The following is a 16973-nucleotide window of genomic DNA, read 5'->3' as shown; positions in this document are numbered from 1 at the left end:
TATGGGCTCTTTCCATCCTTTGGCTATTGTGAATAGTGCTGCTCTAAACATGGGGGTGCATGTGTCCCTTCAAAACAGCACACCTGTATCCCTTGGATAAATGCCTAGTAGTGCAATTGCTGGGTTGTAGGGTAGTTCTATTTTTAGTTTTTTGAGGAACCTCCATACTATTTTCCAGAGTGGCTGCACCAGCTTGCATTCCCACCAACAATGCAAGAGAGATCCTCTTTCTCCACATCCTCGCCAACATCTGTTGTTGCCTGAGTTGTTAATGTTAGCCATTCTGACAGGGGTGAAGTGGTATCTCATTGTGGTTTTGATTTGTATTTCCCTAATGATGAGTGTTGTTGAGCATTTTTTTCATGTGTCGGTTGGCCACCTGGATGTCTTCTTTGGAGAAGTGTCCATTCATTCCTTTTGCCCATTTCTTCACTGGATTATTTGTTTTTTGGGTGTTGAGTTTGATAAGTTCTTTGTAGATTTTGGATACTAACCATTTATCTGATACGTCATTTGCAAATATCTTCTCCCATTCTGTCGGTTGTCTTTTAGTTTTAATGATTGTTTCCTTCACTGTGCAGAAGCTTTTTATTTTGATGAGGTCCCAGGAGTTCATTTTTGCTTTTGTTTCCCTTGCCTCTGGAGACGTGTTGAGTAAGAAATTGCTGCGGGCAAGATCAAAGAGGTTTTTGCCTGCTTTCTCTTCGAGGACTTTGATGGCTTCCTGTCTTACGTTGAGGTCTTTCATCCACTTTGAGTTTATTTTTGTGTATGGTGTAAGAAAGTGGTCCAGGTTCATTCTTCTGCATGTCGCTGTCCAGTTTTCCCAGCACCACTTGCTAAAGAGAATGTCTTTATTCCATTGGATATTCTTTCCTGCTTTGTCAAAGATTAGTTGCCCATACGTTTGTGGGTCCATTTCTGGGTTCTCTATTCTATTCCATTGATCTGAGTGTCTGTTCTTGTGCCAGTACCATACTGTCTTGATGATTACAGCTTTGTAGTATAGCTTGAAGTCTGGGATTGCGATGCCTCCTGCTTTGGTTTTCTTTTTCAAGATTGCTTTGGCTATTCGGGGTCTTTTCTGATTCCATACAAATTTTAGGATTATTTGTTCTAGCTCTGTGAAGAATGTTGGTGTTACTTTGATAGGGATTGCGTTGAATATGTAGATTGCTTTGGGTAATATCGACATTTTAACAATATTTGTTCTTCCTATCCATGAGCATGGAATCTTTTTCCATTTCTTTGTGTCTTCTTCAATTTCTTTCATAAGCTTTCTATAGTTTTCAGTGTATGGATTTTTCACCTCTTTGGTTAGATTTATTCCTAGGTATTTTATGGTTTATCTATCTTTTTTTTTTAAATGACCGTCATAACTTTGACATTTATTTATTTATTTATTTATTTATTTATTTATTTATTTTTGGGAGAGCACAAGCGGGGGAGGGGCACAGAGTAGGGGACAGAGGATCCAAAGCAGGCTCTGCACTGACAGTGACGGCATTGAGCCCAATGTGGGTCTCAAACTCACAAACCATGAGATCATGACCTGAGCCAAAGTCGGGCACTCAACTCACTGAGCTGCCCAAGTGCCCCAACTGTACTTTCATTTTAAGTTCCTCTTTTAATTTCTATATTTTTAAGCTAAGATCTGAAAACTTTTCTCTCTTCTTTTTAAAAAAAATTTTTTTAATGTTTATTTGTCATTGAGAGACAGAGCACCAGCAGGGGAGGGGCAGAGAAAGAGGGAGACACAGAATCTGAAGCAGACTCCAGGCTCTGAGCTGTCAGCACAGAGCCCTATGCAGGGCTTGAACTCACAAACCAGGAGATCATGACCTGAGCCGAAGTCGGGTGCTCAACTGAGTGAGCTACCCAAGTGCCCCAACTGTACATTCATTTTAAGTTGCCCTTTTAATTTCTGTATTTTTTATCTTAGATCTGAAACCTTTTTTCTCTTCTAATACAAGTACTTACCTTTAAAGCACTGCTTTAGTTGTATGATTTAAATAATTTTAAGTTTAGGGGTGCCTGGGTGGCTCAGTTGGTTAAACGTCCGACTTCAGCTCAGGTCATGATCCCGTGGTTTGTGAGTTCAAGCCCCGCGTCACGCTCTGTGCTAACAGCTCAGAGCCTGGAGCCTGCTTCAGATTCTATGTCTTCCTCTCTCTCTGCCCTACCCCCCTACTCGTGCTCAGTCTCTCTCTCTCTCTCTCAAAAATAAATAAACATTAAAAAAATTTAAAAATACGGTTATTAAATAATTTTAAGTTCATTGAGACGTGTTTATGACTCCGCATATGAATTATTTTGATGAAGGTTCTATCTGTGCTTGAAAAGAATGGGTATTCTGTTATTAGATGGAGTTATATATAAATGTCAGTTCATTCAATTTGTTATTGAACTGTTTGAAGCAGTGTTAAGTCCTCTGTATTCTCACTGATTTTCTGTCTGCTTGTTCTATCCCTAACAGGGGAATATCTAAACCTCTAATTATCATTGTGAATTGGTTGGTTTCTCATTTCGCTTTTGTTTTTTGCTTGTGCATTTTGAAGCTGTTTTTATTTTTATTTGTTTTATGTTTATTTATTTTGGGAGAGAGAGTACAAGTGCGGGAGGGTCAGAGAGAGAGGGAGAGAGAATCCCAAGCAGGCTCGGCGCTGACAGTGCAGAGCCCAACGTGGAACTCGAGCTTGCGAACAATGAGATCGTGATCTGAGCCGAAACCAAGAGTTGGACGCTTAACTGACTGAGCCACCCAGGCGCCTCTGAAGTTGAGTTCATACATATGTAGGGTTGTTATATCTTCTTGTTGAAATTACCCCTTCATTTATGAAATGTCTGTTGTTATGTGTGGCAATATTCCTTGATCTGTAGTCTGTTTGGTTTATATTAATATGACCATACCTGTTTTCTCCTGGTTTGTGTTTGCATGACCAATATTTTTTCATCCTTCAACCTATGGCTCTCTTTATATTTATTTGAAGTGGATTTCTTTTCAATAGCATTAGTTAGGTCTTGCTTTTTTTTCTAGTTTGACAATCTCTACCTTTCCTTTGACATTTTTTAGTTTTGAATTATGTTTATATTAAATGTAATTTATAGGGGCACCAGGGTGGCTCAGTCAGTTAAGCATTCAACTTCAGCTCAGGTCATAATCTCACGGTTTGTGAGTTCGAGCCCCATGTCGGGCTCTGTGCTGACAGCTTGGAGCCTGGAGCCTGCTTCAGATTCTGTGTCTCCCTCTCTGTCTTCCCCTCCCCCACTCGCACTCTGTCTCTCTCTCAAAAATAAATAAACATTAAATAAATAAATAAATAAATGTAATTTTTAACATAGCTTGACTTAAATAAATGCTGTTATTTAGGGGCGCCTATGTGGCTCAGTCAGTTGAACATCTGACTTTGGCTCAGGTCATGATCTCATGGTTCGTGAGTTCGAGCCCTACATCGGCCTCTGTAGTGACAGTTCGGAGCCTGGAGCCTGCTTCAGATTCTGTGTCCCCCTCTCTCTCTGTCCCTCCCCTACTCATGCTCTGTCTCACTCACTCTCTCAAGAATAAGCATTAAAAAAAAAATTTAAATATGTTATTATTTATTCTCTATTTGTCCTAACTGTGGTTTGTACCTTTTTTCTTTCTCTGCTGCCTTTATCTTCATTTGAATTAATTGAGGTTTGGTTTGGTTTTTGTCTTAGAATTTTATGTTAACATCACTAATGATTTATCTCTGTTGTTTTACTTCTGTGTGTGTGTGTTTATTTATTTCTTATTTTATTTCTTTCTGTACTTGATTTTCCATCTGATATCATTTTTCTTACTATAGAATTTCTGTATCATTTCTTTTTTTAAAAATGTTTATTTATTTGTTTTTGAGAGAGAGTGTAAGCACAAGCAGGGGAGGGGCAGAGAGAGAGGGAAAGGGAGATGCAGAGTCTGAAACCGACTCCAGGCTCTGAGCTACCAGCACTGATCCTGATGTGGGGCTTGAACCCATGAACCATGAGATCATGACATGAGCCAAAGTTGGACGCTCAACTGACTGAGTTACTCAGGCGCCCCTTTCATCACTTCTTATAGAGCAGTTCTGGTGGTGATTAGTTCTTTCATTATTTATTTCTCTGAAACAGTCCTTATGTTACTCTTGATTTTTTTTTAACCATGGGTTATGTAGGAATATGTTGTTTTGTATCTAAATATTCAAGTTATCATTATCTTACTGATTTCTCTGTTAATTCCTTTGTGGTCAAGTAATATACCTAATATGGTTTGAGTCCTTTTAAGTTACTGAGACTTGCTTTATCATCCAGATTGTCATCTATTATGGTAAATGTTCTATGGGCACTTGAAATAAACATACATGCTGCTACTGTCATATTGTCAGATGAAGAGTTTTGTAAATATCTGTTATAATGTAGTTCACAGTTTTTGTATTGTTACTGATTTTCTGAATGCCGTTCAATTAATTACTGTGATTTGTAATTCATCTTTTCTTTTTTCTCTGAGTAATTTTAAGATTTTCTCTTCATATTGATTTCCTATAATTTGGTAATTGTGTACCTTGATAGGGTTTTCATTCTTTCTTTTTTTCTTGGGGTTCCTTGAGCATCTTGGATCTATGGAATAGTTTTGGAATATTTTGGAATACTTGGTTTATTCAAATATTTTTCTCTCTTCCTCCATTGTCTCTAGAACTTAGTTACATATATATTAGACAACCTGTTACTAACCTTCTGATCACTTCATTTGCTCCTCATTAAAAAAAAGTCTCTTTCTGTTTCAGTTTCTATTGCTGTGTCTTCAAGTTCACTGATGTTTTCTTCCACAGCATCTAATATGCTGTTAATCCTTTCCATTTAGTTTTTCATTTCAGGAATTACATTTTTCTCATTCCTAGAAGTTCTGTTTGATTCTTTTAATATTTCCCATTTCTCTTCTCATTTTCTTTTCTTTGTGCCCTTAAATGTATGTGTAAGAGCTAAAGTCCTTGTCTGCCAATACTATATTCTCTATCATTTACAGCTTTGTTTTTATGACTTTTCCTACTGGTTAGGGGTTTTGTATTACTAATTTTTTGTATGTTTAGTAATTTTTCTTAGAGTGTGTGCATTGTGAGTTTTATGATGTTGAATTCTAGACTTTGTTGTCTTTCTTTAAAGAATGTTGGACTTTATTCTAGCAGGAGTTAAATCACTTGCACATTTCTTTGACTTGTTTTGTTTTGTTGTTTTTTTGAGAGGTCACAAGTGAATGAAGGGCAGGGAGAGAGGGAGAAGGAGAGAGAGAGAGAGAATCCCATGAGGGGCAGAGAGAGAGGGAGAGAAACAGAGAGAAGCAGGGCTCACCTGAAGTGGGACTCATGTTCACCCAAAGCAGGGCTCTTGTTCACCCCATGTCACCTGAAGTGGGGCTGTAGCTCACCTGAAGCAGGGCATAAGCTCACCCAAAGTGGGACATGAACTCACCCCATATGGGACTCTAACAAACCATGAGATCATGACCTGAGCTGAACTCAGATCCTTAACCAACTGAGCCACCCAAGCACCCCTCTTTGACCTTTTCATGGCTTGTTTTCAAGCTTTTTAAGGTAGATTTTAGAGTAATGTTAGCTTATCAATATACAACAAGGGATGATGTTTCTGGGATGTCTTTCATATGTCCTCTGTTTCCACAGATAAATCTTCTCTACTCTAGGAGGTGTTTGGTCAGAATTCAAACATCTCTCAGCCCTGTGTGAGCTGAGAGAATTGTTCACCTTACAATAGTCCACCAGTAGTTCTTGTTTTTTGGTTTTTTCTTCTTTTAGGGGTTTAGAACATTTCTTTTTTTGTCTCTCCTCATAATATTTAGTGTGGTAATACAAAAATGTGGTCTTTATAATTGTAATGAGTAAAGCCTACAAGCTGAAGAGAGATAAAAGTGACATTTGAGTATATGAAGTGTCATGTGGGATGCATAGAAAAGTAGTGACTTATTTCTCCAGGGAATTTTAAATGAGTGGCAAAATTATAATATATAGAAATTACCAAGTAAAGAAGAATTTCCAAGTGAGAACAACCTGATATTTAAAATTCTCTTTCTTTTGCTTCCATGCAATTACAAAAAGTTGGTTTTTTTCCCTTTTTCTTTGACTATTCCTTTTTTTTTTTTCCTGCTATTATTTCTTCTCCCTTTCTAGGGACTCTTTTTTTTTTTTTTTCATCATTCTCTTTGCTAATATTTTCAGACATCTCATCCATTTTCTTGGTTTAATATTTATCTCCATACAGATTATATGCGTGTTTACATATACTGGTCACACCTGTCTTCCGAGATGCAGACTTGAATTTTCGAATTCCTGTTGAGGGGCAGTTCAATTTGTATTACCCTATTACTTCCAATAAATATACCAAAAACCTGAAGCTTTATACTCTCTCCAAATTATTTCCTCTCTTCTCTTTTTCTCTCAATGGATCCCGGCTCTTGTCTTGTCACCTGTTCCTAAAGCCTTACAGTCAGCCATATTTGATACCTCCGTCATATAAGTAATTGCCAAGCCTCATTAATTTGCCTTTTTCAGTGCTTCTCATGTCTTTCCTCTCATTCTGAGTTCTGCTGTAACATCTATTTATTCATTCATTTAACAATTACTTGTTAAAATCCTGTATGTGCAAGGACTTTTCCCATAACAAGTAGGAATTATATGATTTCTACAAGTAACAGAATGCTCAGAAATGATAGGACCCAATAAGTACTTGTGAAATGACTCACTAAATGAATATATTAGGTTGAACTATGTGAAACTGTCATTTTTTAAGGTCACAGCGGCCAAATGTCAGCAATTTCATATGTCCAACAGATACACTACTATTAAGAATCATACTAATATGAAGGAAAGAAATACATACTAAGTTATTTCTAATGCTGTTAATGTTGTATATAACTTCTTTCATTAAACTATAAAACTTGACTTTTCTCTTCTTTGCCTACCAGGAAACGCGAAATTATCCAGAATCATACCCACAACTGCCGAGGGATGAAACAGTGGAAAACCCTCATCTCCAGAAGCACATTCTGGAATTAGCGTCCATTCTGGATGTTCGAAACGTGTTCCTCGAGAGTACCATAGATGACTATTAAAACAAAAACCCTCTTGTTGAAACAATTTTTCATTTGCCACAGATTTTACATGGTGCAGTTTTATAATGTGATGACAGACACATAGTGGTGTTACTTAGTTTTAATTTTTTTAATTTAAGGCCACCATTTTAAAAACAAACAAAAAATTGGTCAAACTTTTAGGGTAACCGTTTTAAAATACAGTCTTTCAAGTCTTTTAAAAAACTCAATTAATCTTGGAATTTTTACTTTTCAGTTTTGAGGTACAGCTGCTTACCTCCAACATTTAACCCTACACACAAACAGTCACTGTTCTCACCCTCAGAAGAGTAAATCATTTATTTTTATATAATGAGGAAAATCCAGCTCTTATACTTGGACCTTAAATGTGTGGATTTAGGAAATATCTCATTGTTCACAAAGATGAAACTAGCCAGCATGGACTATTAAAAATCAAGAACAGAGTCTTTCCATAATATTTCTTTTCATTCCAACTTAGTAGGGTAGTCAAATGTATGATTCTTTGAAGAATAATCGAGGCAATTTTTGAAATCATTTAATTCATTAAATACTGTCACAATTTCGGAAACTGTATAGGATCGATTTGCATCTTAAATTTTTAATTGGAGTCTTACGATGATAAATATCACTTGGAATGTGTGATCCCTGTGTTATCATGAGCTATGCTGGCATATTTTGTTTTCTTTGTAATCTGAATACTGGAAATGACAAAAAGTATTTCAGTCAGAAAATCAGATTGTTGGTTTCATAATACGATTTTTCCATGAGGAATTCTATTTAAACTCTTAATTCATGATATCAGGTTTAAAGATTATCCAGATTGAAGGCTGTGGCATATAGTACAGAGTTTCTAATCTTTTTGCCTAGTTCACATTTATGAAACTTCAAAGTCAGAGACGTCAGTAATTTTAGTTGGGGGCAACTGAATTGTTTAGCTTAAAATGGAAGTAACTTTTGCATTGACAATTTGGAAATAAGATTTTTAAGAACTCCTTATATTTAATATTTTATATTCATGCACAAGTTTTTTTTATTATTTTAAATAGGACTCAGTATATAATATAAAGATTTTTGTGTTCTTTCTTCTCTGTCATCCCCTTCATAATTTCATACGCATTAGCTATGATGTTTTGGATTTTTTCCCCCTTCTTTTGACTCGACAGCATTCAAGTTCCGAAATCTATGAATCAAAAGCCCTTCTACCTAATTTTCTGCGCAGGCTCACATGCTACCTCTGGCAGTTCCAGGGGACATAAGGTGATTGCTTTTGGTGCCTCTTTCCTGTGTCCTTAGGGAAATTTTACTGTAATATTTTTAGCTTGGTTTTCATTTCAGGCATAGGAAATTATTTGGGTCTAACTTATTCGTATACCTGTTCCAATTTGATGATTTTTTTCATCTGAAATCTTGAAATCATTGTTCTTAGGTTTGGGGGACTTTGTGATATTTCATTAATTTTTTCTCATTATTTTTGTTTGTTCTTTTAAACATTATTTGAGAAAGCTTTAGAAAATTTATCCTGGAGGGAGATTTCCTTTGCCCATTGGGTTGTTTTTCTTTATCAGATAAAGACTGTTTTTCCCATTTTTCAGTACCTTAATAAACTTAATAGCTTTCCTTCCATAACAGTGTTCACCTGGATTGCAGCAATAGACTGACCTCTTGTTTCAATTCCCCTGAAGTTCTGTGCCAGTAACATACCTAACAACACGTACTTTTCTGACTTCTGATGCTTAAAATAGTATTTATCCTCCTGAGCTTTATTCTTACCTGTTTTTAGCAGAAAGAGCACTGATCTGAGAACTAGGAGACCTGAGTTCTTGTCCTGGCTTTCTTGGTAACTAGCTTTATGCCCTTTGACAAGTGTCTTCATGTTTCTGTTTTATAGTATTCTCATCTATAAAACAAAGGCATTGACCCAAGGTCCTATTCAGTTCTCTGGTTCTGTAATTAAAATTTGGATTCCAAATAATTCATTTCCCTACCCCTGCCACCTGGAAAACTAGTTTCCGTGATTTTAGCATAAACATTTTCTTTTCTAAGTCATATCTAACTTTTCTTTATTCACGAAAGTATTTGGGTCTCAGTTAATGTAAAAACTAATCTCTTGAATAAATTAGAGCTTTTGCAATTAGAAACATGTTTGTCCAAGAACAAGGGGTCTTAGAAATCACAAGTTTAGATGATGACATTGTTTCTTGAGTTGATAGTAATTTCCTATTGGTAGTTAAAAATCTAAAGTGAGCCAAAGTGATCTTGAATCTTCAAGAGAGGAAAACTGTGCTAGAAAATTCTAAACCGTTGTTTCATTCATGCCTTCAAAAGAACATGGTACTGAACAACAGCTAGACTCCAGATTTTGGTCTAGGCATTGGGAAAGCAAACAAATTAGGTTCAAAATTCCTTGTCTTCATGAAGCTTACATTTTAGGAGGAGAAGCCAGGCAATAAACATAATAAGTAAGTAAATTTATATTAGACAGTTATAAGTAGTATGAGGAAAATTTGAGCATGGTAAGGGAAACGATTCAATTGTTTCTGGACGAACAGTGTCTGAGTGATCAGGGTAGGCCTTATTGAGATTACATTTGTGCAAACACTTCATGGTTTTTTTTTTTACACTTTTTATTGTGAAAACTTTAGGCAAACATAGAATTTAGCAAATTGTTTTATACCCATCACCCAGCTTCTACATTTTAAGACATTACTTTAATCAAGGAAAAAGAAATATAAAAGGACAATCACCTATAGACGATGGCAAATAATCTCTTTTTCAATGCATACTGTTCCCCTTTATAAATATAAAAATATTAAGCCCTTTATTTATTTAATTTTAGAATTCATAGAAATTTAAACATTGGAACTAAGAACAAAGCAAAGCAATGGGAAAAAGCACTTCTTTGTTTTCAAATTGCACAAACTCCCCCTGGAGATTCTGATAGTCTCTCACCTCCCTTAAGAATCACTGCAAACGAAACAAAGCGTAAGATTGCGAGAAGTCACTTACATACAAAACAATGTTAAGCACAACGGAATTATTTTCTCTTTCATTAATTATGTATTTCTGAAGTTGGTAAAGCAACTATTTTATCTCTTTCTCAGAAGAGAAATCTGAGACCCCAAAAAACTATAGGTTTATTCATAGTGGCAGAGCTAGAGCTGAAACTCAAATCTCCTAACCTCAGCCCAGTCTTACTAGTAGCTCAGGTTGATTTCTATAATGAACAAGAAAAGAATAATTAGAGATTTATATTTTGGCACAAAAGGTTATGGTATTTTAAAATTATATCAAATATTGAAACCAGGAAATCAGTCATCCCTCGCAAATTTTTATTAATTATAAGAAATTCCCAAGCCAAACAATTTAGTCTTGATTCTAGCCAGGATATATTTTTTGTATGTGTGTGTGTGTGTTTTCCTCCTAGGAAGTGGTGCTCTCAAAACCTCTCAAAGCACATAGAATTTATTGTACCCTTTATATTTTTACCAAGTTGAAATGTTTTGAGATTATAGAAGCAAAGTGCAATCTAGTCGTGGCTGAAATTTTCCTGATACAGGATCTGGGTTTTCTTTTTTTCCTTACTTGTGGCTACTGCCCCTTATTTTCTTCTTGTAATAGAATTCTCTGAAACAGATTAGGTGGTAATTGTACTGAGTTTCATTGAGGAAAAAACATCCAATCTGATTCATATAGCAATTGTGGGGTTTTCTTTAGCTTTCTTCTCCAACTTGAATCTCTGACCAGTATGACTTCGTAACTTTGTCTCTTAGAAGGGATTTGGACTCAGTTGAAAAATCTTGTAGTAATCCACGGGGACTTGTAATCAGCCTGATATATGCAGAACATTCTGGACTGGAAATAGAGTAAGGTGCCAAGGTGTGTAGACTTGGCTAGTGCCAGTGATTCAGAACCACCTCCCTACCCTAAGTGAGTAAAAAGATTTGACACGAATATGAATGGTATGAATCTCCTGGTGATATTTTGGGTGTGTATGTTGCTGTGTGTGTTTGGAGAGTATAAAGGGTATTTACATTGAGGGCTCTTTTGTTGACCTTATTTATTTGAAAATCCTATTTTATTTGTAATCGCATGTGTATATTTTTGTGATGCTAAATGCAATCTCTGTGTATACTTTTTTGTATATATGTACATATTTGTAAATATATTGGTATGCAGTGATACAGTATGTGTATATTATATACCCATACCCATTGTGGGCTGAATTTATTTAAGTTCTGTGAGGACATCATAGTGGCATTGTTCATGCTGCTGTAATTAGGTTGTGGCTGTATCTCATTCACGAGCCTCTATTTTGAGGGGCTTGTGTTTGGGTAAAATTGGCTAATTTGGAGTTGGAATTAGGATATGAAAACCTTAAAAGAAAGCAGGATATTCTTAGCTTTAAATCATCTGCCAATTTCCATTTAAACTGATGACAAATTAGTGATATAAACCTGAAAAACCTTAGTGTGTGAAATGGAGACACCAGCAGGTTCTTAAGCTATATTAGTCCTTTATTTTCTTGACCCATAGTTGAGTATTATTACTGAGTAGTATTTATATTAAGAATTAAGGGGCTGTGGAAAAATGACTTTGATCACATTTCAAGATAGATAGGAAACTGTCCTTTAAGTTGAGAGATTTGTTTTATAGTTGCCATGCCCATACCTGATGCTAAATTTTAATTTTGGAACAGTTTTTTCACCAATGTGTCTCATTTTATATCTGTCTCTGTGAGGCAGAGAAAGGGGCATTATTAGCAAGGGGAAAGCTTTACCTCGGTGGGGTGGGATTTAATAAGGAACAGGAGAGTATTAATCTGTATATTTGCAGCAGCTGTGGTTAATTTAGTCCTGTCTTGGCATTTCCTACTCTAGATTTTTCTTATCGGAGTTGCATATCAGAGATGAGTAGGCTCATCTGAGGAAATGCTTGCAGTGAATAAAATGCCTCCAGTCGTATTTCTTTGTCTCTATGAGACCACTTGTGTTCTGCAAATTGATGATATATTCACACATGAAATAGGAGTCTTAATATTAGATGCATGGCGTGCTATAAAATCCGGGCCTCCAAACCGCTACCAAGAATGATGGGGGTGGGGGGGGGGGGGCGGGGGGATATCCTCTTAGACGATAGTAAATATGTGCAGTGCCAACATGTGAACCTATGGAATATCATAGAGCATCGATTCTCAGTTACTCCTGTCTTCACCTGGCATGTATATTTGCATGGAAGAGTGTGGGAGATGTTTAATACACACTTGAATACATTCACCGCAAAAATTAAGTAGAGGTTATTTTTGCATGATAAAATATAACTGCAAAACAACTGTTTGCTCCATTATTTTTCAGAGACTGAATCTGTTTGATATAATATTAAATTTTCTTAAATAGAGAAGTTAGTTTTACCACCCAACAAATGTCACATTTGCCTCTTCACTATATTTTGTAATAAAAATCCCAACTATTCATAACACTTCTCAATTACAGTATTAAATTTAAGATAAAGTTATAATTGCCTTTTTCTTGAGTAAATCTTAAAATTTGGTAATGTGCTATTTCTGAAAAGTCAGTGAAAATGTCCATAGTGTCTAACATTCTGTTGTTTTAGTAACCAAATCATATATTGCAGTTGGGAGTAGCAGAGCAGATGTTATGCTATTTAAAATTCACAGAACTGACTCAGGCGCAGTATGGACATTAATTTGAGGAAAGGAGCCGCAACAAAAAGTGCAGTAGATGAGATTGACATTGTGACTATGACCTCTGTCTTTAACAGTCGTAAAGCCAGTTACTTGGCAGTTAAATAAGGTAAGAATGCTTAGGAAGCCAAGCCCTTTCCCCCATTCTGGGCTCTTAGACCTTGATACGCTATTCCTATTCATGCTGAACCTCCCAGTGTTTCCTGGATAACGTGACCACTTTGCCTTTAAAAAAAAGGCAATTCATCTTCCTCAAACTAAAATTTCAAAACACTCTATTACACTGTGTTCCAGCTTCACTGAGTTTTTGAGCAGACTAATTAAGCATGCCTTGTGTTTAGGAAAAAATAATTGATGTGTGAATGGAATCAATCACCTATCAAAGGGAAGGGTGTCAGGATAACGTAGGGGGACATACCCTTAAGTTGAGTAAAGATACATGCATTAAATTAAACTAATTTGTTGGTGCCACAGAAATATAAGTCTGTAAATATGAAATGTTTTCTTAAGCTAAAATTGGTATTTTTCACTTATTAGGTTGGTGTAGCTTTTGAGAATTCCATTTCTGTATAACATTGTTATTAATCACTGAAACCCCATTTCTTAATTTTAAAATATTTTTGTTAATTTCTTTTGTGTTTTCTTTAAAAGTTATTACTTCTCAAACTACTGTCAGCAGTGTGATTTTTTAAAAACATTATTCAAACAGTTAGATTCAGAGTTTTTTAATAGTTTGAAGTATATCTTATTAATTCTGCACTCCAGATTCACTTAAGCCTGAAATTGATCGTAAAACATACTACATATTAGGAATATTTTCCTAGACAATCATCTTTTTGGGCATAGTATTGTTTATTGAGATACTGGTAATTTCAGGGTTCAGACTTTTACTTTTCTGATAGGCTTATGGAATGAAAGTTAATAGAGTGGAGTGATTTTATCACTTTCAGAATGAGATCAGGAATTATAGCTAGCCTTCCTACAGGTCTGCAGTAAACAGTATTTAAACTTTTGTTATCACTAGCATTCTTTTCTGAAGCTGTTGTGAATGTACACTTGTCTGTGATGAAGATTAAGGTTTGTGAACATTAAAAATTTGTTTTCTCAAACATCAAATCAGTATGATCAACTACTATAAAATGTGAAATGATATTATGATAATCCCAAAGTAAATACTTCCAAACCATAGAAAAATAACCACTGCATTTAAAAATTTTTTATTCCTGCCCTCCCTTTGCATGTCATGACTTCCTCCTAAATTATGTGTTGTGATGTATTAAAGATCTGCAGAAAAAAAATTACTTAGAATGTTTAGGGCAATAAGAATTTTTATTATTTCCTGAAGAATGAGAGTGTGTGTGTGTGTGTGTTTTTTTTTTAGCTCTTAGTATCTTATTAAAAATAAATTTAACGGTTCAGTAAAATATTTGAGGACTTTGTAGCTTTTTCTAGTTCTCTGGATACATTCCTTTTGCCACATAGACCATATGGCTAGTTCTCCAATGATTTTTTTGTTTGTTTTTAATAAACCTTGCTGTTTAACAATCAGAGAGTCTTATATTTTGGACACTTCTCCCAGTTGAGGTAGACAGGACTTAGGCAGATACAATGCCCTAACATTTTCACAGTAGAGCTTACAAGTAAAGGAAATTATCCAAATAGGTTATCTTCATGTGTAGCACCAGTACAAATAGTGGTTTTATTAATCATTGAATCAGATGAAGCAGTTATAAATCATTTCTTACTTTAAAGATTATTGTCATTTCAGTCCACATTGTTTTCTCTGGTCAGTTTCCATTGTCAAGTTGAATATATCCTTTTTCTTTATTCAGATCATCACTAAAAGTTAAGCTAATCAAATAGGAGTTAAAATAAGTTGTGTTTGATCTTTTTCCCTGAAAATAATGGTGAACCTACTATCTAGCTTATGGATATCAGGCATAAATGCCCTTGTTTCAATCATAGCAGAAATTACATTTGGAGAATACAATTACTTGATTTTGTGGTAGTGTGAAATACTTTTTAAAAATTGTGCTTGTCTGTAACTGAAATGTTATAGAATTGTAACACTATAGGGATTATAGAGTTCTATCTATTAGCTCTCCTCAAGAGATTGAAGCACAATAATTTTCATGTAACAGTTCTTATCCAAGTGCTGCTAATCCGTGTGCAAATAACGAAGCTATTCGGTTGCCTATCTAGCTATTGATAAATCACTGTAATCCTTGAGACATAGTCTTGTTGCTCATTTGTATTAAATTTTTAGTATCGTGAGTTAATATTTTAGATCAAAATTCATCAACTCAGCTCTGTGAGACAGCAAACCATTTGGATTCATTAGTTTTATATGTTACCAGTAGAATAAATTTTGAAGGGGCTGTTTACTACCAATGACTAAGGGGGAAAATTATATCGTCAATTATCATCTGACTTGAGCATTTGTGGTATTGTGAAAGTCTTATTTGTTGTGTTTCTGAATTGCTTAAGCCATACATACATACTCCTAAAGATGTTTTCCTGTTGTGTTCCTTTTCAGTAGCCTTTTACTGCTGTGTCTGATTAGTATTTCATAGATTTTAGAAACTGAGAAGTTACTGAAACATGTTATTTCCTTGAGTTCATCACTTTTGACTCTTGTATGATATGTGATTTGTCATAAAGGATAGCAAGCCTTTCACTAACTACTTCACTAAATGAATTTCAGAGTAAACACTGTGATTCTGCAGAGTGGATTCAGTAGGCCCTTGCCTTTCCAATGTTTTCTTCTGTTACAGTGCCTGCCACCTTAAGGGCACTTAAACGCTAGAGGATGGAAAGTTAAACATTGTTGTTTTGATGTTTATTGAAAAATAAGATTACAGAATATTTGATTTTTGTTGTCAGTGTATTGAAAACATTTTTGCATTGATAAATGTTCTTTAGGAATGTGACTACATTCATCAGGTGTGAACTCTTGTAAATCAATTTTGTATCTTGAATCCACGTGTATATTAAGTGTATCATCAATATAAAAATAAACATTATTTGCTTAAAATTTTTGGTACTTCTTCAGGATTGTTAACAACATACGTGCTAAACTATTAGGGTTTGCTTCTTTCAGGTAACACCTCAGACACTTCAGACTGTCGAAGTCCGTAGGTTCAATGTTTAATCTTCTAGTTGATAAGTTTTTCTTTGGAGTCCTAGTCTTGGTTTGTTCCACCGCCCTGCTTGCGGTGGTCAAAACTGAGACACGCGGAGGGAAGATTGTTTGGGAGGTGGAGGGTGGAAGCTGCTGACTTTCCGGCTGGTTTTGGGTCTTGGTCAAGAACAAGAGCGACTTAAGTGTAGAATGTCTGTCTTGGTTGGCACTGAGGAGTCCAGAGACCCGACGTAGCCTACCAATTTGCAGGGTAACTTTGAACGAGGCAGTTTTGCCTCTCTGGACTTTGCTCAACTGTCGAAAGTTGGAGGCCCATTAGCAGATCCGAAATGAACGGAGTGGGCTGCCACCAGCTTGTTTATTAGTGAAATGCAGTATATCGAAGTGCATTATATAAGGGCCTGATTCTGGAAGCGCTTCTATCAATGGTACATTATGTGTGTCCTGGGTTGCGATATAAATCGTATAACTTGCAGTAGGTCATAGGCACAAAAGTTACAACACTCAGTCACCAGGCGCGAAGACCGAGTTCTAGTTTCTGGAGCCACAGGCTTGCAGGGATTACTACAAAGTGACAAGAGGGCCGTGTACGGTGCAGTGGGATTGGGATGCGGAGAGCGGAACGGAAACTCCCAGTCGGCTGAGCGCAGTCACAGCTTCGGGGTTTCTAAACCTCACAGCACACGCTGGCCCCACGGAACCAATTGGGAGATTCCCCTTCTGCCAGCAGGCTCCTCCCACTCCCCCCGCTCCGCACCGCCCCCTTAAAACAACAACAACAACAACAACAACAACAAGAAAGGCTTTGGCCACCCAGTCATCGTCCACATGTCGGTCCTCTGGCTGACGTGGCAGGCCGGCCTCAGGGAGCGCCCGGCCTCGCGCCCGCGCCCTCCAGCGGCTCCGTCCCAACCGCCGCCCCAAAGATCTGGAAGTCGTTCGCGGAGACCGCGAGCGGGCGCATGCGCACGGCAGGCCCGCCCCGCACGCAGCCACTTCCGGAGCGCTGG

At 36.4% G+C, this 16973-nt stretch overlaps 1 protein-coding gene across 2 annotated transcripts in view; it reads left to right on the top strand.

Moving 5' to 3' along the window:
- The window catches only part of SCAI (suppressor of cancer cell invasion), a 153158-nt gene extending 137359 nt beyond the window's left edge, over positions 1-15799 (top strand). For both annotated transcript variants that reach the window (XM_060608677.3, XM_060608676.3), the window contains one exon: positions 6974-15799. In XM_060608677.3, the coding sequence (XP_060464660.1) occupies positions 6974-7120 (147 nt within the window). In that variant the 3' untranslated portion in view covers positions 7121-15799. The remainder of the gene's footprint in view (positions 1-6973) is intronic.
- Positions 15800-16973: the final 1174 nt, after the last annotated feature.

The sequence above is a fragment of the Panthera onca genome, chromosome D4, assembly GCF_046562875.1.
Source record: "Panthera onca isolate mPanOnc1 chromosome D4, mPanOnc1 haplotype 2, whole genome shotgun sequence".
Lineage (NCBI taxonomy): Eukaryota > Metazoa > Chordata > Mammalia > Carnivora > Felidae > Panthera > Panthera onca.
This window is presented reverse-complemented; position numbering and strand designations above follow the sequence as displayed.